This window comes from Camelus dromedarius, chromosome X (assembly GCF_036321535.1).
Source record: "Camelus dromedarius isolate mCamDro1 chromosome X, mCamDro1.pat, whole genome shotgun sequence".
Lineage (NCBI taxonomy): Eukaryota > Metazoa > Chordata > Mammalia > Artiodactyla > Camelidae > Camelus > Camelus dromedarius.
The window spans coordinates 18,812,516-18,834,868 of record NC_087472.1 but is presented as its reverse complement, the minus strand read 5'-3'; the positions used below and the strand labels follow the sequence as shown (position 1 = coordinate 18,834,868).

The 22,353-nt window shown below is 39.9% G+C and overlaps 1 protein-coding gene and 1 non-coding gene across 4 annotated transcripts in view; one reads left to right on the top strand and one right to left on the bottom strand.

The window, feature by feature from the left end:
• Positions 1-685: 685 nt before the first annotated feature.
• OCRL (OCRL inositol polyphosphate-5-phosphatase) overlaps positions 686-22,353 on the top strand; it is a 46,201-nt gene continuing 24,533 nt past the window's right edge. For 2 of the 3 annotated variants that reach the window (XM_031445714.2, XM_031445712.2), the window contains exons 1-12: positions 686-872; positions 1,139-1,218; positions 5,919-5,998; positions 8,632-8,670; positions 16,462-16,572; positions 16,984-17,073; positions 17,755-17,875; positions 17,964-18,125; positions 19,408-19,509; positions 20,043-20,157; positions 21,291-21,407; positions 21,512-21,699. In XM_031445714.2, coding sequence (XP_031301574.2) covers positions 834-872; positions 1,139-1,218; positions 5,919-5,998; positions 8,632-8,670; positions 16,462-16,572; positions 16,984-17,073; positions 17,755-17,875; positions 17,964-18,125; positions 19,408-19,509; positions 20,043-20,157; positions 21,291-21,407; positions 21,512-21,699 — 1,244 coding nt within the window. In that variant the 5' untranslated portion in view covers positions 686-833. The remainder of the gene's footprint in view (positions 873-1,138; positions 1,219-5,918; positions 5,999-8,631; positions 8,671-16,461; positions 16,573-16,983; positions 17,074-17,754; positions 17,876-17,963; positions 18,126-19,407; positions 19,510-20,042; positions 20,158-21,290; positions 21,408-21,511; positions 21,700-22,353) is intronic. The other variant, XM_031445713.2, reaches the window with a different exon arrangement.
• TRNAC-ACA (transfer RNA cysteine (anticodon ACA)) lies at positions 21,802-21,876 on the bottom strand. The gene has a single exon. It is a non-coding gene; the product is annotated as a tRNA-Cys (tRNA).

Genomic DNA, 22,353 nt, shown 5'->3' with positions numbered 1-22,353 from the left:
AAAACAAGGAATCTAAAAGTCATTCCAAAGAAGATATTAACAAGACATGTTGGCTGATTGGATACAGAGAAATTAGAAGAGAGGAAGGAAGCATATGGCTTTGAAGTTTCAAGCCTGGGTCGCTGTATGAAATAACGATGAGTTAGTCTTGTCATTCAGTGCTGGGGTAACAATGGGTTATATTAGGCAAGGGATCTGGGCCAGGGATATATATGGCCTTTGCTTGCTTAGAGGTGACCTTGAGAGGGCCAAAGAAAGAGCAAAGGCTTGAGCTTTGGGGATTTTTCCAATTTACGGGATGGAAGGAGGGGGGGGGCACATCGGAGAGGTAGCCAGCACGGTGCATTCGATTAACCATACTAAGGATTTTTGAATGGATGACGTGGGTCCTACTAGCCCCAACACCTTTGAGTTCCCGCATAGGTATGACTGCTTTGTTTACATGGCAATCTTCAAAGTCCCCAGAACAATTCTGGTGTCACAGGCCGCACTGAAAACGTATTACTTGCTGGACGTGGTGGTGACGCCCCCGGTCCGTCGGGTCTCTTCCTGCAGTTCCGCAGGTTGGCCGCAGGGGGCGGAATCTGCGGCGGCCTGGAAAACTGGCGGGGGCGGGAGGCGCCGCTCTCTCTCGGGTCAGGCTCCCGGTTCCCGGCTCCCGGCTCTCGGCTCTCGGCTCCCGGCTCCGGCTCCGGCTCCCGGCGCCCGGCGCCCGGCACGGAGCCGTTACCCGAAAGACGCGCAGCCGAGGCGAGGGGGTGTGAGGACGCGGGAGGCAGTGTCGTCGGATCCGCCCGCAGTCCGCAGCCCCGCTGAGCCTGGAAGCCGCCGGGATGGAGCCGCGGCTCCCGGTCGGAGCCCAGCCCCTTGCCGTATCCGCCTGAGAGAAGGGGGAGGGGAGGCCGCGCAGGGCGGGGGCGGGGGTCCGCGGGACTGCGGAGCGCGGCGGAGGGGCGGGGTGGGGGGCGGTCAGGCCTCTAGGCCGAGCCGAGCGGGGGAGGGGGGCCGACGCGGGAGCTGATGCCTCGGACGCCGGGGACGGAGGGTGGGCAGAGTGGCGGGGGCCTCCCTACACCCCGCACCGCGAGTCCACTCCGTGGCCGCGCTTCTAGAGGAGACCCTTGACTGGCGCCCGCATACTATCGAGGGTATGGAGATGAAGGGTCCTCTCCGGGAGCCCTGCGCCCTGACCCTAGTCCAGAGGAACGGGCAATATGAGTAAGTAACCACCTGATACCCACAGAGGAGGGGAGCCTGCCATTACCTCCCAACCCCAAACCGCGACCAGCCACCCATCCTCCTCCCACTGAGGCCTCGCAGGCAACAGGTTCGGGCTCAGGTGTGAAGTGCCAGTGCTCTAACCAGCGGGCTTTGTCCCCAACTTCCAAGCTGGTAGATTGATTGCTTCTGGCCGTGTGGCTCAGTGGAAGGACTCAATGGGCGGGGAAGCAGGAAGCCTGGGTTCTTGGTTCCTGCCCCTGCAACTGACATGTGTTGTGTAATCTTGCAATAAAGCTCTCTGGGCCTTAGTGTCCTCATCAGTTAAATAAAAACAGTAACTGCCTTACCTTATAGCCTTTGGAGTTTTAACTGGGAGACTAATAAATGTGAAAGTGGTTTACATAAAGTAAAAGTACCATAGAAACGCTTCATTGTTAACCTTACAGAAGTGCCTTTTCTTAACCTCATTCAACTGGTTCCTCCAGTCTCCCCACCCCCTTATTCCATTTGCTTGAAGGCATATTCATTAATTCAGTAATGATTTTGTGTAGGCCAGTAACTGCCTCCCTTATTGACTTGACTGTTAGAAAAAGTAATGAAATGCGTAGAAATGTAGACGACGCTTGGGTTACCTTCCATTCTGCCTTGCACATAGGAACTCAGTAAAGCCTGTTGACTGATCAAAAGATTTTTGAGAAGCCATCACTACAGCTGCTGATCTCACTCCCTTGCCACTAATCCCTCATCTTAAGAGAATCCCTGGTGACCATCACATATCACAAGTCCCTGTCCCTGTGTGCCCATGCCACCTCCCTTAGTTCACTGGTTTCTTGACATCAGACTTTAAAAATTGTTGATCACTTAAAACCTGCCATCTCCCAACATTGGATTCTGCCTAAAAGTAGAGTTTTTCTCAGTCCTGGTTTTAGATTGTCCAGACTCAGTCTGTATCTATGCTGTCCAATTTACATAGAAGAAATTCCCACTGGCCTAGCCTGCCCTTTTCTGAGACTCCTGGTGCCACTCTAACTGGACGTCAGCTGGTTCTATGAAGTAGCTCTTCCCTAGGTCCTCCTTGGTCAGTTCTGCTGATGTGAAAAATTCATTTTATTTTTCCCAGATTTCAGCAAACCCCGAAAGACGAGTTTAATAAAAAGTAAATTCAACAGAAAAGTGAATTGGAAAGTGAAACACAACTGCCACTTTCAAAGGCAAGAATAGGGTGGGAAGATACCAGCCTTGGACAAATCGGTTTCCTCTTCTTAAAAACAAAATTAGGAAGGTTAAATAAAATAGCTACATTGTTGACATGACCACAGCCCAGGATCTGGTCCCTTGGTTCAGTAGGTTTGGAACTCTCTTCAGCTGATAAGGGAGTGAGCAGCTGGCCTTGAGATAAATGCCTCATTCTATCTGGTCTCTTGTTTTAGAAGAATTTTTAAACTTGCAGTGGTAGCTCTCCTGACTATTTGTGTCTTCCCTGTAGAGAAATCAAATTCTGTGTTCCAGTTGTATATAAGCTATGAGCATCGCACAGCTAACACTCAGTGGCTTGGTATGCGCCGGGTACTCATCTGAGCACTTTCATGAATTAGTTCATTTAACCTTCATGTGAAGGTTACTGCGAATTCGTAGTATTATCATCATCATTCCCCTTTTCCAGATAGAGAAATTGAGGCGCAGAGAGGTTAAGTCACTTGTTCACAGTTGGGAAGTAGCATAGCTGAAATTTGAATCCCTGTAATATATCTCAGAATTACACTGAGAAGTCTCTTTTGAAATTATATATTGGAGACATCTAATACAGTCATCTCATCCATTGTCCTTAAGTTCTTGTCCTGTGGGTGTCTTCTCTGACTTGGGTGTCCAGAACTTTTATTTTTACTTTGGGCCTTTTTTATCCTAGAACTTGGAGCCGATTGTAATCTTTAGTCCTATAGTTCCTGCTATCAACAGTAGGAGAAATTTACTTTAGAGACTAAATTTTTTGGCACGCAAGGAATCAAACACTGACACTCATATTTTCAAGGCAAATGGATTATGAGGCAACCTATTGTTTCATCTTTAACCTTCCTTGAACAAATCAAAGTATTTCCTAGGGATGGTGCTGAATCTGCATTAACAATTTGTTACTCTTTTCTGTTTCCAGCTACCAAATTCTGATTTCTGTTGTTTTGCCATGTACCTATTATTTTTCATCTTTCTGTGTTGTTAGGAATGATTATACCTAAGTAGAATTTTTATATTTATTTCTAGCTCTACTCTCTTGCTATAATTTATTTAGTGACTAACACATAGTAGATGTTAAATATTTGTGGAATTGACTTAAATTCCCAGTTTGTCTTTGTTTGGTGATGGATTTTTGGGGAAAGTTTGCACTTCTTTTTTTAAATTGAGATATAACAGTATATTAGTTTCAGGTGAACAACATAATGATTTGATATTTGTATATATTGTAAAATGATCACCACAGTTCGTCTTGTTAACATTCATCACCACACATAGTTAACAGTTTTTTTCCTGTGATGAGAACTTTTAAGATTTGCTCTCTTAGCAACTTTCAAATACACAATACACTATTATTAACTATAGTCATCATGCTCTACTTTACATCCCCATGACATGTGTTTCATAGCTGGATGTTTATACCTTTTGACCCCCTTAACCATTTGACCCACTTCTCACCCCCTGCCTCTGACAACTACCAATCTGTTCTCTGTGAATTCAGTTTTTTTGGTTTTTGTTTTTAGATTTCACCCATAAGTGAGATCATTTGTCTTTGTCTGACTTATTTCACTTAACGTAATACCCTCAAGGTCTGTCCGTGTTGTCTGTTTTGTGATGGTTTTTAACAATCACAGTGAAGTCCAGTTGAAGCTTTCCTGCTAATGTTTAACACCATTTCTAGTCTATGTTACTTGGAGATTATATTGGTTTGTGTTCATTTGACTGAAAATAAGCTCTTCCTCTTTGACCCTTGCTTTGTCAGCCTTGTCTAGTTTCTGGTCTCCATCTGGGTTTATAGGACTCTGCTCGACTCATGAACTTTGCAGGCTGAAAAGGGCCTGCCCTTTATTCCTCTAGTCACCTTACAGTATAAACCCCTGCACAGTAGGCAAGCCGGATCAGAGCAGAAAGACAGCATTAATATGTTTATTTCCCTTAGTTTTGTCTAAGCAGTTCCTTTCCCCATGTTATCTCCTTGAAAGGAAATTCAAAAAGCTAAAACAACAAGCCCCCAAAAGACAACAAAATAGAACTCAAACCCTTCAAAACAATTACATTTTTAACATCAGAATTTGAACAAGTACATTTAGAAATTCATCTCTGTTTATAGCTGAAGTTTGTTTATTCAACCAATATTTATTGAGCATCTATTAGGAGACACAACTGTATAGGATAAAGTCTTTGCTTTCAAGGAGGTCAAATCAGTGAGGGAAATAAATGTAACTATAATGGAGTGTGTTAAGTGCTCTATTTGAGGGGCAAGCCAAGGGCATGAGGCCCCTAGTTCTGCTTGGGGGTATCGGGAGGGGCTTCACAGAGGAAGTAATATTTGAGCTAGGTCTCGGGAAGAAGAGAAGTGTGTTCCTGGCAAAAAGACCCACCTGACGAATGACTTGGGGAAAGGTAGGAGATGTTCAGAATGGCCATTTACCAGTAGGTTATACCTTGATTCTGGGCCACTAAGGACAAGTAGTAAATGAAAATTAGTATTTCAGGGAAGGGATAGACGGGATTTTAAATTTGTAGAATAGATAAGCAAGATTATACTGTAAAGCACAGGGAAATATACACAAGATCTTACGGTAGCTCACAGAGAAAAAAAATATGACAATGAATATATGTATGTTCATGTATAACTGAAAAATTGTGCTCTACACTGGAATTTGACACAACACTGTAAAATGATTATAAATCAATAAAAAATGTTAAAGAAAGAAAATTAGTATTTCAGGAGCACATAGGAATATAGAAGTCTTGCCATTTGGTACTGGGGGGCCGAGTTCAGTCATGTTTACTTAGAAATACCAACATGAAATTGGAAATCAGGGTTAAAACACAAGGAATATAAAGGCAATCTGGTTGTGATATCTACGCCTTATTGGTCACTGGGATTATTTTGACTGATCCAGCTGGCTGGGCAACTTCTCTTACTTCTCCATGAACCTATATACTTGTTTGAAGAGATAGAATCATTCTTTGGTAAAAACCATGGGAATATAATCAGAAAGCTAATTAATGAAATTTCTAATTCATTTATTCAACGAACTTGAATGACTGCGATGTGCCAGGCACAGTACTTGGTGTTGGAAATACTGTGGTGGAAAGACAGCCATAGTCCTTGCCCTGGTGGACTTCACACCTGGCTATTAGTTCCTCCCTCTGGTATGCATGCTCTGAAGGTGTGTGCACTGTAATTCACGCTCTTAAAATGGTAAACTGTTTTTAAGACATAGACTATTTTATGTCCTTGATAGCATGGAACAGTGTGGGCATTCAGATATTGATCACCACTAATATCCTTTTAGACCTAGAGCAATATGTAGCTATCATGATGCTCAGATCCAGGGAACAAGATACAGCAAGTCTAATAAATACAGACTAGATTTGTATAACAGGACAGCAATATATTTTATTGTTAAATGTTTGAGTTTTTCAGTAGCTCTTCGTTGATGCATTCTTCTGTTTCCTAGGCTAATAATCCGGTTGCACAAGAAGGAACAGCATGTTCAAGATATCATTCCTATAAATAGCCACTTTAGATGTGTTCAAGGTACTAACTTTAATTGCTTAGCTAGCTTTATAATGTTTTCCCTTGGTCATTATTGCATTGTGTAATATATATTGAAATTTGTCACTGCACATAAAATGAAATGTATTACTCTTTATGTAGAAAGATAACATTACTTATCTACCATTGAAAAGATGATAAATGCTTCGTCTAAAAGTGCTGAAGGACTATATTGAAAGATACATATTCTCACCTACACCCCTGGCTGGGGTTAGAGATGTATGTAGTCTGTTATCTATGTAGGTAGTCCTTTATTGCTGATGGACCTGTATATGGATTTAAATCACATTCTTGGGTTTAAGTGACACTGCTCATTGTAAAGTTATCAAGGTCACTTGGATTCACACGCATTCAGCACTTTCCCCCCACACTATTTGAAGTTAAAACATTGTAATACCTTACACTTAATTGTGCTGATTCTCAAACCTTGACATTGGTGACTCATAAGCAAATCGACTCTGGGGAGGAAATATTTGGCTTCCTGCCCTCAAATTTGGGGAAAGAGAACAGAAAATCTGTTGTTTCATCTGCTACAAAGAGACTCAAAAATTGGGAGGTTTGTGTGGGAGGTGTTGCTTCTGTCATCTCGCACTGCTCCAGAAAGGAAATTGATGATTAGAGAAAAAAATGCATTATGTTTCTGGGAGGTCTGTTGGCTTCATCAAATAGGCATTCTATATCAGCCGTAGCTTCTCAGAAAACTCGAATCCTACCTTGTGTGAATTCTTTTCTTAAACTATATTCAACTTTTATGATCATGAAAGTAACATATGTATACTGTAAAAAGTTTGGTAAGAACAGAAAAGTATAAAGAAAATGAGTAAATTCACAATCTTTGGAGATAAATATCTAACATTTCTCTTCTTTCTACACATGTAACTTTCAGGGTGAGTGGGACTCATACTGTATATAGTTTTTTGTCTGTTCCACATGCCATCACGTTATGTATGCTTTTTCCATGCTGTTAATACTGTATACTATTCCATTTAATGGTCTATAACATAATTATTCCCTGTATTTGACATTTGGGTTATTTTTCATTAGGATAAATAAGTAATAAAACTTCCTGCACGTCTCTTATTTCCTTAGGATTTATTCCTGTAAGTAGAAATACTAAGTGAGCATGACTTTTTAAGAGAGCGTGTATTAAGAATCAAAAATCCCACAAAAATAACATCCACATTGTATAGAAGAATGAAGTCTTTTATTTAGCCATTTAACCTGCCCTGTGTGAGAGAGACATACTGAACGGGTCACCTGCATGTGGTAGTAAGTCACTGTGCTGACCTCACTTTTCATGGTGTAGTGCCCTTTGTTACCTCCTCAGCTCTTTAAGGAGGAGAAAAGCCAAAGAACATGGCTTTAGTATCCTATCAAATCTGTATCTTTTTGTATTGCTTCTAGAGTTTCTTTTACCCTGTTTCTCTTAGTATTGTTTTTAATAAGAAATAGGTGGGAGATGGTTAGATTGGAATCTAGGAAAATATGTGTGCGTGCACACAGTAGTTCCTCACAACAAAAGGAACAGTGACCTCCTCGAGTTTTCACATCCTTTTTGTTTCCTGACCTGTACATCTATTTTGAAAAGTCTGTAAGTGCTTAGATTTTAAAGAATTAAAGTTACTGAAGAGCAGTGGTGGACATATAATGCCTATGTCCTGATGCACTATTGTCGCTTGCTTCATTCATCATGCTAGTGAGAGCATTGAGACTGTTCTCTGTTATTAGACAACCTAGTTCCTTACCAGTTACTTCTGTTGTGCCTGAATGATGGAGCCAAATATACAATCCAGGCTTGTGAAGCAGCTAGAAAAGGCTGAGACTGCTCCATCTGGCCAAGGTACATCCAAACTAATCCTAAGGGGTCAGTACCCAGAGTTTAAATAGCCAAAAGGGTCTAGCAGGTGCTGTTGGCCAAATCCTGGAAAGTCAGAGAGGAAGAGATGGGTTGGGCCTAGACACTAAAGGTTAGGAGGGAAATCCGGGCGAGCCATGGAGAGGAAGGAGAACTCTGAACTTGCAGGCTGTCCTTTGCCCCATTTTATACTTCCTTGTTGGGTGTGGTAAGCCTTGGACCCACGGATGTTAATGGTAGCCTGAAGAGAAAGAACTTCAAGTTTTCTCTGCTTCTGTATGGGGCAGCGGTGGAAGAAATGAGATCACTGGGGAATTTTCAGAGACTACATTTCAGTTCAGAAAGGCCTCTAGGCCTTTGGGGTCACTTTGTTGGCTTTTTATAAGAATTATCTAAATGACAGAGTCAGATTATTTTAAATTAGTATGTTATAGTTGAGGGGAATTAAACTCACCTTCCCTTGGATTAGCATGTTATATTCCCTGCTGTCGTCATTGCTTGATTTGCTTTGAGGCATTCCATTTGGTTACTTGTTCAGTTCTTTTTTCTTTTAGTTGAATTGCTCACAATCTTTAGAACCTAGTGCTATTAAAAACCTTTTTAAAAAATGGTAAACAAAAAAACAAAGGATTTTTTAATGTGTTCTAAAATCTAAGAGTGGTGGTTGAGATAGGCAGTTATTTAGTTAGCTGTCTACTTCTTTTGGTTGTAATGAACAGGTTTTTCTCCCCTGATCCTGTTCTTTTTTCTTTTCCTTCAGAAGCGGAAGAAACTCTTTTGATTGACATAGCTTCAAACAGTGAGTATCTTTCTGAATGGAGTTGATTTTCATTCAACATATACTTACTTGAATACCCACTGTATTTAAGATACCCTTTTTACATATCTTTTATCTTATCATCTTATCCTGTATTCTCCATTTTCTTAAGGGAGCCATACATATTAGCACTGCCTTCCAAAAACATTTAGCCTAAGCTTAAGAAAAAAACAGGTGGCTGGTAAGAATCTTTAAAAAGTTGAAAATCTGATCATCTGCTTTTCTAATGCTGAACTTCTTTGAGCTACCAGTATTGTTGCTCTCAGTTAAGTCATTGCTGTGGAATTGAATATTGTAGGAAGGGCTGGAAAATATTTAAAGCACATAAGGTTTATGAGTGTTTTTTTTTTAAACTGCTGTTATGTTTTAAGCTTTTTTTCCCCCACCCACTTTTTATTTTTACATGTTAAATCATAATGTTTTCCTTTATTTGTTATATTATTTTGGGAGGCTACAGAGTCCCTCTTTTACCAGGGATATTTTTTTTCTTAAAATAATTTTGGCCTTTTGTTTAAGTCTCATCCTCTCAAGGCATTCTTGTATTGCTTGGTTTTTTCTGAGGAGAAGGTAATTCGGTTTATTCATTGATTTCTGCTTGGAAGAGGTACTGGGGATTGAACTCAGGACCTCTTGCATGCTGAACATGGGCTCTACCACTTGAGCTATATCCTTCCCTCCCCTCAAGGCATTCTTTATCAGAGAGAATGTGGTCTTCCTTCTCACTCTTTCCATCTCATTTTTATATGTTTGAAGCAAATCATCACTGATTCTCTGTGCAAGTTGTTCTCCATTTATCATCTAATTGTACTATGTTCACATGGGGAGGAGAAAATGGGCACTTTAATGCTACCATGACTACTCTGTGGTTGCTATGGAAAACAGTAAGTGATCACATGAATCTAAATCAAATGAGTTGCCTTATCTCATGGTTGAGACCTTGGATGAATGGGGCTTGACCCTCAGCTTGGGGCTGTGGGTTTATACATAGTTTTGCTTAGACACAGTCCCTGGCCTTGGCACCATTATTTAGTATTGAACAGTTTAAACAGGCTTTTTCTGGTTTGGGTTTAATTTTTTTTTCCTTTGGTCACGTATTTTGGAAGTCTTAAGGGCTGTTTACTGAAAGGCTAAGTAAACCCAGCTTCTGGCTTTTACTGCAGATATCCAAGAAAGCAAATAGCATAATATCTATGTCTTATTATGCTTTAAAAGGAGAAGGCAAAAATAACACTAAAAAAGCAAAATTTGAGCAAAAGCAGTTCAGCAGTGACTGATGTTGCTGCTGAAATAAGATACCTAAATGTCCTGTTCTTGGTGTAGAGATAGGTATTTGATCCAAAGCTGAAAAGTAAACTGAGCTGTGCCTTTTTATCTTATAAGCACCTAATTTATGGCATTCGTTTTGTTGGCCTCTCCTGCATAGAAGTTAGCCATGTGTTACTCTATCTGCAGTTCAAGTTACTGAATCATAGATGGGAAGTAGTTAAGTAACCACTTGAATAAAATCCTTTGTTATTTCTACCTGTTTATTAATATTTGCAGTGAAACCAGATTTTCTCTTGATCCTTGGACTTCATATATAAACCTTCAGAACACACAGTATGTTGCCGGAGGGAGACCTTGGGTTTGTTAGGAAGGCCTGATTTTAATGTAACTATGTATTTTCCTGCTGTCTGGATGTTGGTATTAAACATTAAAAAATTTTTTTTTCAATTATAGAGGTAATACATCTTCATTATGTACAATTTGGAAAATTCAGAAAAGTTCAAAGTATCAAATTAAAATTATGCTCCTGCAACCTAGTGATCACCACTATAATGAACATTTTTATATATCTCCTTCCAGTCTTTTATTTATGTTTTTACATAATTAGAATCCTCATATGTGGTTTTAATCCTGCATTTTCATTTAACATTATATTGTGACCTTTTCTCATGTAATTTAAAATTACTTAAAAACATAATTTTAATGGCTAATATAGCACCATAGATGTGTGCCAAGTTTTATTAAATTTACTCCTTTATAAAATTAACTCACTGTCCAGGTACATGGTATATCTCTACCTGTTCAGGTTCTCTTTATATCTCTCAGTAACATTTTGTAGTTTCTTCATATATATCATACATTTATGAGTTAAGTATTTTATGGTGGATTTTATTTGTTTGCTGCTATTGTCAGTGGAACCTTTTTTCTCTTATCTCCTAATTTCTTATCACTAGTATACAGAGCAGGCTGTTGAGTTTTAGATATTTATCTTTTATCCAGCCACTTCACAGAAATTTATTTTTGATTTGAGGGGGCTGTTTATTTTGTTTTTTGGTTTTGATAGACAGTCCTGGTTATCTGCAGGTAATGCTTTTGTGTCCTTTCTAGCAGCTGTAACTATTAGTTTGGCTTCATGTCTCATTACACCAACAAGAATTTTGAGACCTATGTTAAATAATGATAATGATTTATGGTTAGCTCCTGATTTCAGTGAGAATGTCTCAAGTGGTGCTTCACTATTGAGGACATTATTGCCTGTTTATTTGATTGAGTTTTTAAAACCATACTAGGTAACTGCATTTATTTCAAGTTTGTGTGGTTTGTAAAATCGTGACTGTATATGAATTTTATCAAATGTCTTTTCATTATTTATAGAGAGGTTATATTGGTCTTCCTTATTTGACCTGTTGATGGACTATATTATACTAGTTTCCTAATGTTAAACCCTCTTTGATTCATTATTCAACAGATGTTTGTTGAGTGCCTTCTACTTGCCAGGCACTGCTCTAAGTGCTGCACAATCGGTAGAGAACAACATAGATAAGGTTGCTGCTCCTGCTTTGGTTCTTGCTTCTGTGCTATTTGGTACTAGTATCACATAGATGCCTATAATCCATTAATGCATTCCATAAAAATATGAATACCTTTCATGTGCCAGGCATTGTGCTCTAGGGATATAGCAGAAAACAATATGGTCATGGTACTTCATGAAACTTAGTGCAGGAAACAGACTTTAAACTGATAAGATACAGTCACATAATGGCTGTTTTGATAAATGTTATCAAGGAGAAATACAGAGAGTGTATAAGAGTGCTAACTAAATTAGGCAGGGTGCTTAGAGAATGCCTCTTTGAAGAAGTGACATTTAAACTGAGACCAGAGGGGATAAGTAAGAGACAGGTGAAAATGGGAGAGAGAAGAGTATTCCAGGTAAAAGGAACCACATGTGTAAAGACCCCAAATTGGGAAGTAGCTTGACACTTTGTTTGAAGTTAAAGAGGGCCAGGGTGCCTGAAATAAGGCTTAGGCGCCAAGGTAGGACAGGCTAGGACCAAACCTAATAGGATCTTGTAAGCCATGATAAGGAATCTGGATTTTTTAATTTAAAAAATTGGAAGAATATGAAGGATTTTATGCCAGGGTGTCATCATTTGCATGGCAGCCAGTTAGGAGGCTGTTTTAGCAGTTCAAGCTGGAGAGTATGGTGTCAGTAGAAATGGAGAGAAGTGGACAGATCTGATAAGTGTTTTTGGAAGTTAAATCAACAGAAGTTAGTGTGGGTATAGGGGCTGAGTTGAAGAGACATGTCAAGGATGAATCCCAGGTTTCTGGCATGAATGTGGATGATGGTATCATTTGCAGAAATAAGAACATTGCAGGAGGAATGAGTTTTCCTTAGGAGTGGTCATGAATTCAATTTTTGCCTGTGTTTAGTTTGAGATTTCTTTGAGACATTCTAGTGTAGATGATAAATTGGCAGCTGAATGTATGCGTCTGAAGCTCAGAAGTAAGGTCAGGGTCACTAGCACATAGATGGTATTTGAAACTATGAGAGACGAAGTGATTACATATAGAGTTGTGCTATCAGATACAGTCACATGTGCCTATTTAAATTAATTAGAACAAAATTAGAAAATCAGTTCCTCATTTGCCCTAGTCACATTTCAAGTACTCATCAGCCACATGTGGTCATTAGTTACCATATTGGACAGTGAGGTTAGAGAACATGTCCATCATCACAGAAAGTCCTGCGGACAGTGCTGATACAGAGTGAGAAAAAGGTTCAGGATTGAACTCTAAGGAACTCTACTTTTTAAAGTTCAGATAGAGGAGGAGGTACCTCAAAGGGCACTAAAAATGTGTGACCAAAGACAGAGAGACAAACTAGATGACTATGGTGTCATGGAAGCCTTTGGAAGAGATTATTTCAAGGAGTGGTCAACTGTTGATTTCTGCTGATAGGTCTGATAAGATGACTGAAGAGTATCGATTGGATTTAGCGACATGGAGATTATTGGAGACCTTAACAAAGCAATTTCAGAAGGGCGATGGGAGCCACAGTCATATTGGGGTGGATTAAGGAGAGAGACGGGAGGGGAGCAAATAGCAACTGTATGCTTTTTAAAGCTTGACTGTGGAGGAGAATATAGAGATGGACAAGTTAGAGGGAGATATGGGGTTCAGGAACTTTTTTTTGTTTTTTAAATGAGGAGGATTTAGAACATGGTTTATTTTAATGCTGATGGGAGGGAGCCTGTGTGAGGGAGAGGCTAAAGATATTCGGGGATGGTGTCTAGGGAATGATTGTAAAGTTAGGATTCCTGAGAAAATCAGAGGGGTTATAATTCAAGGAGAAGGTGGCCTTTGATCAAGAGAACTTTTCCTCCTTGTGTCAGAGGGGAAAGGAGAAGATGCGTACAAATACAGGTAGGTTTCCATGTGTAGCTTCCGTTTTCTCTGCAGTATGAGGTAAAGCAGTCTGCTTGGAAGGAGAGAGCTTGAGAAGAGGGGGATCCAGAGATTGAGGAAAAATATGGAAGCAGTGGGTATAGCTCGGTGGTAGAGCGCATGCTTAGCATGCACGAGGTCCTGGGTTCAGTCCCTAGTACCTCCATTAAAAAATGAATGAATAAATAAATACATAAATATGTAAATAAATAAAAAATTTTAAAAATCAAGGACTCCCAAAAATTAAAAAAAAGAAAGATTGAGGAGAAGGTGTGAATAGTTGTTCCAGATAGTAGCAGGAGACTAGTTGACTATGGAAACTTAGATCGCTTCCTATCATAGAGGGCCCAGTTGAGGTTAGCAATCAATTCATAATGGGGGGTGTGTGTGTGTGTGTGTGTGTGTGTGTGTGTGTGTGTGTGTGTGTGTGTGTGTGTGTGTGTTTAATCCCTCTTGTTGCTCAGACATAAATACAGAAAAGGCAAGTTAGTTGGATTTGTAAGGGTTGGAAGTTAGCCAGGTAGGTGTTGTGGAAGAACAGAGCGGTGAGGCAGTTCTGGGTTTTTGCAACAGAATTTAATGATGACATCTGTTTGATTTAAAAAATGGAAGTGAAAGCAGGAGGGAGCAAATGGATACTGAAAAAGCGGAGGGATCAGTGGGCTGGAGGTTCCCATAGGAGCAAGGAAGCTAGAATGAGTAACAGTTCAGAGTGGGACATTTGAATTAGAGATTTAAGAGGTGGTGGTGTTTCTATGATGAAAGAAAGGTCCAGGGACTGGAGGGTAGGTGGCTGAGATGGAGGGGCAGGGTTGTTGGATGAGGAAGTCAAAAGTGTTGGCTGGTGCTAATTTTGAAGGGACCCAGGAGTTTGAGAGGAAAGGAAGTCTTATAAGTCAGGTAATGAATCCTGGATTCAGAAGTTTCTGGGAGGATGGTACATGATCTCGTGGAGAAAGGAAGGGAAGCCCAGTGGGTGAGCCTCAAAGGAGAAAGGATTTTTTTCTGAGGGAGAAGAGGGCATGGTCTGAAGATGGCCATGAGGAGAAATAAGGACACCAGTCTTAAATTACATAGGGTGTGGGGGACTTATAAATAGCCTCTACTTCAGAGGGTCACTCAGGGAGCGCTGCTCTCAGGGGCCGGCCAGTTTGCAGGTGACTCTGATTTTCAGTCTGGATGCACTAGAATCACTTGAGGGAGTGCTTTTAAAACTACCAGGGCCTGGGGTTCACCCCCAGAGCTTCTGTTTTATCGGCATGGGATGGGGGGCCCAAATGTCAGTATTTTCTGAAAGTGCCTCCGGTAGATTCTAATGCAGCTATCCTTGAGAGCTACTGAGAGATGCAGGGAGTGTTCAGGGGAGAAGTTGAAGATAAAGGAGTGTTTGCTGATCACAGAGAGGCCAGAGGGGCTTGGAAGAAGGGAGGAGAGTAGAAAGGTTGGGTTGCGGGGCTGATTTGTCCTCTTTCCCATGAAACATGCTGAGAGAGCATCTAGTGTTACTTTGTAAGCAATTTCTGGAATCTTCTGTTTGTTAAATGGGTCAGTTTAGTTTTTATATTTGCTAAAGTATATCTTTCAAGGATTGTGGGAGAGAGAGGATATGTGTTCTTGTTCTATCAGATAGAAACTGCTCTTTTCTTCTCTTTTTAATATAAATTATCTGAGAAGGAGAGGACTCCTTGTGCCCTGAAGGAGGTTTTCTCTGTATATTCAAGGCTGTGCTAATTGACAGTTCTTATTCATGCCCCCTTTTTTTTTCTCCATCTTGCACCAGTACCCTCATTAATTTTCTTATCTCTGGTCTCTTGGGTGCGTTCTTTTTCACTTTTTCCCTCATTTTCTATTTTTACCTCATTTTTTCTGATCACTAAATCTGTGAAGATAGAAACATAAGGAAATGCAAAGGGAAAAAAGATCCAAAGGCTCAGAAGTGGATTTCTACCCCAAGAAACTAGGGTTTTCATTTTATTTTCTCATTTCTAATTTACAAGTGTGAAAGAGTCCAGTTCTAGAGTCATTAAATGCCTTCTGTCTCTGAAGTCTGACGTCACTGTTATCAAGAAAGTGACCTGCAATCCTGGTTTGCCTGGGACTTTCCCGATCTTAGCTTTGAATATCCTGAATCCTGAGAAGCCCCTCAGTCCCAGACAACCCCGGAAGACCATCGGCAGTGTTGTGTTGGATAACCCATATGTGCAGCCTGCCTCTTGCCTGCAAGTTGCCATGTGAGAAAGCAATATATGTAATAAATCAGTTAAAATAAGAAATAAACAAGTACGTAGGTTTCCTAGGTCACCATATCCAGACAGTTGATACAGATGATAACTATAGGGCATTAGAAAAGGGGAGACTGTATGTTATATACAGAAGAAGCTGAAGTCCTAAATAACTTGGCTTCTAATTACACAGTTTTCCAATTGGCTATACTTGAACCAGACCACTCCTGGACATAGGTCATTATATTGCTTTTGTGAGTTTATTCAAGACATACGTTTTTCACTTGAGGTAAATGAGGGATAGATGCTTCTTTTCAGAATGATTCAAACCAATCTCATTATTCTTTTCTTTTTTAATTAGTTTGTAAATTCAATTGCCTGGGTACAATCTGTACCTGGGAACAAACCACCCTAGTTCCTTTATTCCCTTCACGCTTCCAAGACTCTTACTACATAATTCAGATTTTGAAATGGTAGGAATTTCAACTAGGTGAGGGGAGGATGGTGGTTGAGGAATTAGTCTTCTGCTAGAATTTGGAGGTTCTTACATTGACATCTGAGCAATATATCAGAATGTAAGAAAGTATGATTTTTGTATGCATCATAGCACTATATTGGACTGCTCATTTGCACAGTTCATCAGTGTCTTAGATTTCCCTCTCTGCATCACCCCACCACCACCACCTCACCAAATCCCGTGATATTACAGGCATGCTTCGTACATTAGAGGTCTGGAATATTTGTGATCTGGACTTTCTCCTATTAAATTGGTAAGTTGAAAATATGGTCCCACATAGCTACAGAATAGAATATGTGTGTGGATTTCCATTCTTTTTAGGTGGCTGCAAAATTCGGGTTCAGGGGGACTGGACCAGAGAGCGCCGCTTTGAAATCCCCGATGAGGAACACTGCTTGAAGTTCCTCTCAGAGGTCCTTGCTGCTCAGGAAGGTAACTCAAGACTTGGCAGTTTTCTTTCTACCATTTGAACAGGACATGCTATACAGAGGCAAGTGGCCATTAGCAAAGTACCTCACCCCTTGAACCTTGATAGGCAATTTTTTTTTCTTCAGGAATGAACCCAGGGATAGGTTAGGGAATAAGTCTTTTCGGCTTTAAGAACACTGAGTCAATTTCCAGAATCTTCAGCGCCATGTCTTGGACAGTTTACTGCAGACTATAATCCTCCTCTGGTCCCAGATGATCCCAGAGCTACCCGCGTTTTCTTAGTTTCTTCCTTTGTATTCAAGAATGGTGCTAGCCCCTACACTTAAGGAGTGCTGAGTGAACGGCCTTTGGTTATGGTAAATTCCATTCAATGAAGGGCACCTCAATTTCTGACCATGATCCTTATCTCTTCAGCTCAGTCACAACTTCTTGTTCCGGAGCAAAAGGACTCGTCCAGCTGGTACCAGAAATTAGACACTAAGGATAAATCTTCTGTTTTTTCAGGTACTGAAAAGATTCTTTTTTTCCCTGATTGCTATGATCCTTGCAGAGTCAATAGATTTTATCTGAATGGATAAAATAATGTGGATTAATGTCAATGTCAGATACCTTCTCCTCTGGAGTGGTTGTATCAAGTCTATGGCCACTGACTAATGTTCACTCCTGATCCTTTAAATGGCACGTTAGCTGTTCAGGAGCCAGCTTGGCAGAGGGGTGCAGACTCCGGAGCGAGACTACCTTGATTGAAATCCTAGTTCTCCGACTTACTGACCTTGGTCAAGTTACTTGACAACTCTGAGCTTTTGTTTCTTTTTCTGTAACATAGGAAGCATTTTAATAGTACCTGCCTTGTGGGGTCTTCGTGAAGATTAAGTAAGATAATATATAATCCCTTACTATCAACCAGGGATTGTGCTGAGTCTTCTATAAATACTAGCTCTTATTATTCAGTTTCCAAATTAATGTGACTGACTGTGGTCTAGTTAATATGTCAGTGCTTCAGGGAGAGATGTGCTTCTCCCCCCAGTCTAAGTTATTGCTACCCTTATACCTTTCTGTTTGGTAACGCTGCTAAGCAAATATTGATCAAGTCAAAACTGCTGATCAAAGCAAAGTCCTGTCTACCTAGATAAGTTGAATGTTGTCTTTTCCCCCTCCTTTGACTCTGGGTTCTGTGTCCTTCAGGGCTTCTTGGATTTGAGGATAATTTTTCATCTATGAATGTGGACAAGAAAACAAATTTGCAGAATCAGCCTACAGGGGTTCATCGGGAACCTCCACCTCCACCCTCTTCCGTGAATAGAATGTAAGTCCTGTGTTGAAACATATTTCCCACGTGGGAGACTTTTCTATTTAAGGCTATTTCACTTTTGAATTCCTCATTTATTTGCTAGGCTTCCACGTGAAAAAGAAGTTTCTAACAAGGAACAGCCCAAGGTGACCAACACCATGCGGAAGCTCTTTGTACCAAACACCCAGTCTGGGCAACGAGAGGGTCTCATCAAACATATCCTGGCAAAGCGAGAGAAAGAATATGTCAACATCCAGACGTTCAAGTTAGTCTCTTTTCTACTTACTGAGGCTAAAAGTTAGTAGGTATAGCAGAAAGTGGTCTTTTGGTATTTAAGGTATTAATTTAATTAGCTTAACTAAGAATCAAAGCATAGTATGTACAACTGAATCATTATGCTGTACACCAGAAATTAATGCAACATTGTAAATTGACTATATGTCGATTTAAAAAAAGAAAGCATAGTAAAAAGGAATGGTGAGCTGTTTCAGGCCCCTGTCTATGCTGGTCAATAATATACACATCCATGATAATGCAAATTCTACATTTTCCCTTGGATTTTCTCATTACTAATGATATCACATCTACTCATGTTTCTGTCTACTCTTAGAGAACCAAAACAAGCTCACGGGTACTAGGGAATTGTCTCCTAGCACATTCCATAAGCAAGTGTGTTTATCTAGCCGGCTTGCTGGCAAAGTCCACCATTACCACTAGATCTTAACCTACCTGCTTTGGAAAGTTAACTAAAGGAAGTTTCACCCAATCCTCTTGATTAGGAGATCTGTCTTGGATTCTTTCCTCTATTATATTTTTCACTTCATCTTTGCTTGTTGATATCCTCTTTTCTGGACCCACTGTGTGTGGTATGTATCCTGATGTACAAAGCAGCAACACTGTTCTTTGTTATTTGCTAACAGCATGCACCCTTTTAGTCCAAGATTCCAGTCCCATCTGCTATCCCATTATGCCTCATTTCTTCTAACTCAGTCATAACTACATCCCTGTGCTGAAACCTCCAGTTCTTCATATTCCCCACGATGCTTATATTTGTATGTAAACAGTAAAGACAGTCATGAGTTTTCCCTTCTGCTTTCCCCCTTAATACTGTATCTGTCTCAGCAGAATTTCCTACACAGATGTCTTTGTAATCCTTTGGGAAGTAAGTTTTTGGATTTAACTGCAGCTCCTTATGGAACAGTTATCCGTATTAGGTATCCTTACAGCATGAAGATACCTCTTTCCCATCCACAAGCTCTCTCTTCAAGTATAAATTTGGATGGAGTTTCATTGAAAGGAAATGTGGTAGAGCAATTAAATTTGTGTTTTTAAAGTAGAAACTTGGTTCCTTTCTGTAGGTTTACCTGATGTAAAACTTAGAATAAGCCCCCTGCCTTTTCTTTCTATGTGCAAGGGGTTTTTATGTGTATGTGGCAAAACAGTTTGAGAAATTATGTTGGCTTATTGTGAACATACCCTTGTATAGAACTTCCATTGGTTCACACTTGACCTTTGTTTTTAAATTATGTTTTGGTATTATCTATTAGATTTTTTATTGGAACTTGGAACGTGAATGGCCAGTCTCCAGATAGTGGGTTAGAACCTTGGCTGAACTGTGATCCGAATCCTCCTGATATCTACTGCATTGGGTAAAATACATGTCGGGAATTTCATTTTGGCTATACGTTTGGTGTTAGTTTACGTGATATTTTGCCTTCCTTTTTTTTTTTTTAACTATGTGTAAAAACCTACTGTAGACTTTATGTGAGAGTTAACTTGTGGGTCAGATTTGTGAGATCAGAAAGGAACAGACCTAAAATGATGTAACGAAGCATCTAATCCTCTTGAAATCCATAGAAAACTATATTCTTCACAGAAACTGAGACTCGAGGTTAATTCCAACAATGGCTATTGCTGGGATAGATAAGCAAAGGTCTGCTATTATCCCTTTTGGAGGTGTTCTTTGGTTTGTATTTTACATAGCCTCTGTGTATACTTGTGGGGGAGTTTTTCGAAAAGAAAGCTACTTGTCCTTACTGATCACCTGACTCAGCAGAGCAGTTCCATAAAATTCATCTCTCTCCCATTCCTTTTTTCACCTAATGGCCCAGAAAATGGAACAGGAGGTAGTCAGAAATAATTATGGGATGTGTATAGACATCACATCCTCTTGTTTTCTCAGATTCCAAGAGCTGGACTTGAGCACAGAAGCTTTTTTCTACTTTGAATCTGTGAAGGAACAAGAGTGGTCCTTGGCTGTGGAGAGGAGTTTGCATTCCAAAGCCAAGTATAAGAAAGTAAGCTGAATTTAATTATCTTTTTTTTTGTATACGACTAAATAGAATTCACTGCAAGTTATTCTGTTATCTATAGCTTGTTCCAAAAGAATGGTTTAATTGAATTCTTCCCCATGTATATGTAATACTAGAATAGGACACACTAATCATTTTTACTCCTATTTCATAGAAAAAAATTTCCCTAAGCTTCCTGATCCTATAGTTTCATTGCTTAGGTAGCTTTTTGGAGAAAAAAAAGAATTTTATTGTTCACATAACCATAATTAAGTCAAAATGATTACATATAAGGTAAATGATTTGTGTAATAAGAGATGAAGATTGAAATTGCTCACTGACACGGTCAGAACTGGATGCTTTCCAGGAAAGCAGTTTGAAGCATGTGGGTGCATAGGGTAAGCTTTGGAACTGGAGCAAGAACAGAAGTGTTGTGGAATTTAAATGAGCTCTAAACTTGGTTGTAAGTCAAGAGTAGAGTTGACTTTAGCAAGGTGGGCCAATTTGTTGGACTTTAGAAAGCACATGGAGGCTACCAGAAGAGTTATTTTAAGTACAAGGCTACCATACTAAGCCCTTTAAAAGGAATTGTCTGTCTAAATAATTTTCGTCTACATCCTCTTATAGCTGATGTAGGTAATAAGACTCCTGACAATGTTATTCCTCTCATATACGTGCTTGCCTAATACAGATTTTAGACATATTTCTAGTCCTAGTTCACAGAGTAATAATAATCAAAGTAAAAAGGATTGCTATTTTATAAATGTTAATTCCTTAGGATATTGTAAATTAGAAATTAGGAAGGAGAAACAAAAGGAACACACTGAGATAGAGGCTTTATCTTTATTATTTGAATTTTTAATGCTGCCTACTCATGGTAGCCTAAAAAGTGATTAAAATAATGATTAGAGCTGAGTGTACTCATTGTCCCTGAAGACTTTTTACTGGTCAGAGACAGATTAGAGCTTTCCCAGAAAAATACTGTTTTCTCGTTATGGAGTCCAGTGGGAAATTAGAGGATTTGAATTCAGATTAGGGCATGATTGTATCTTCTTGGTGGAAAATTAGTTGTGGGAAGTTAGCTATGTGGCAAAGAGTAGTATCAACAAGAACCTTTTCTAACTCCCTGGAACTCATAGGTTCAACTAGTCCGCCTTGTTGGGATGATGCTCCTGATATTTGCCAGAAAGGATCAGTGGCGATACATCCGTGATGTTGCTACAGAAACAGTTGGAACTGGAATCATGGGGAAGATGGTGAGTTACTTTGAAAATGAGCTGGATTATGATTTATGTCCATGTGAAGTTCAGGTGCTAGTTGTGTCTTTGTACTAACTGTGAATAATTACTCTTGCTAACAGGGAAACAAAGGTGGGGTAGCTGTGAGATTTGTATTTCACAACACTACCTTTTGCATTGTCAATTCCCATCTGGCTGCCCATGTGGAGGACTTTGAGAGAAGGAATCAAGATTATAAGGACATTTGCGCACGAATGAGTTTTGTGGTCCCAAATCAGACCCTCCCACAGCTGAACATCATGAAACATGAGTGAGTGGTGAAGTCTCCTTTAGCCTTTGTTTGGTTGGTTTTATTTATTTTTTTTTTGGTGGGGGGAGGTAATTAGGTTTATTTGTTTATAATTTATTTTAATGGAGGTACTGGGGATTGAACCCAGGACCTAATGCACTGTAAGCACACACTCTACCATACTGAGCTATACCCTCCCCCTCTCCTTTACCTTTGAGTAGTGGGGCTGAGAAGAAATTAAAGGTGATATGAAACTACAGAAATGTGAAAAGTGAGAGATTACTGTTTAGGGGTTGAGGTCACAAAGGTGAGGTGGGTGGGGTTGAAGAATAGCAGATGCATTGAGTCTGAGAAATTAGATTTATTATCAGAGGAAAGGTTAGTTCCATTAGTGGGCATATAGAGTAATGATGGGGGAGGTCTGTCAACTGGAGTCAATTTTTATTATTTTTTATTATAAAATAGAAATGTTCATAAATGTAATAAAAAGTAAAAGTAAAACTCCTTCATTTCTTATCTCTACTCTCCCCAGCTAGTCACTCTCTCCAAAGAAAACCATCATCAACAATTCTGTGTGTTTCCTTCTAGATCTGTGCTGTCCAGGATGACAGCCAGTAGCCATAGGTGGCTGTTGGGCACTTGAAAGTAGGTAGTCCAAATGGAGATGTGCTGTAA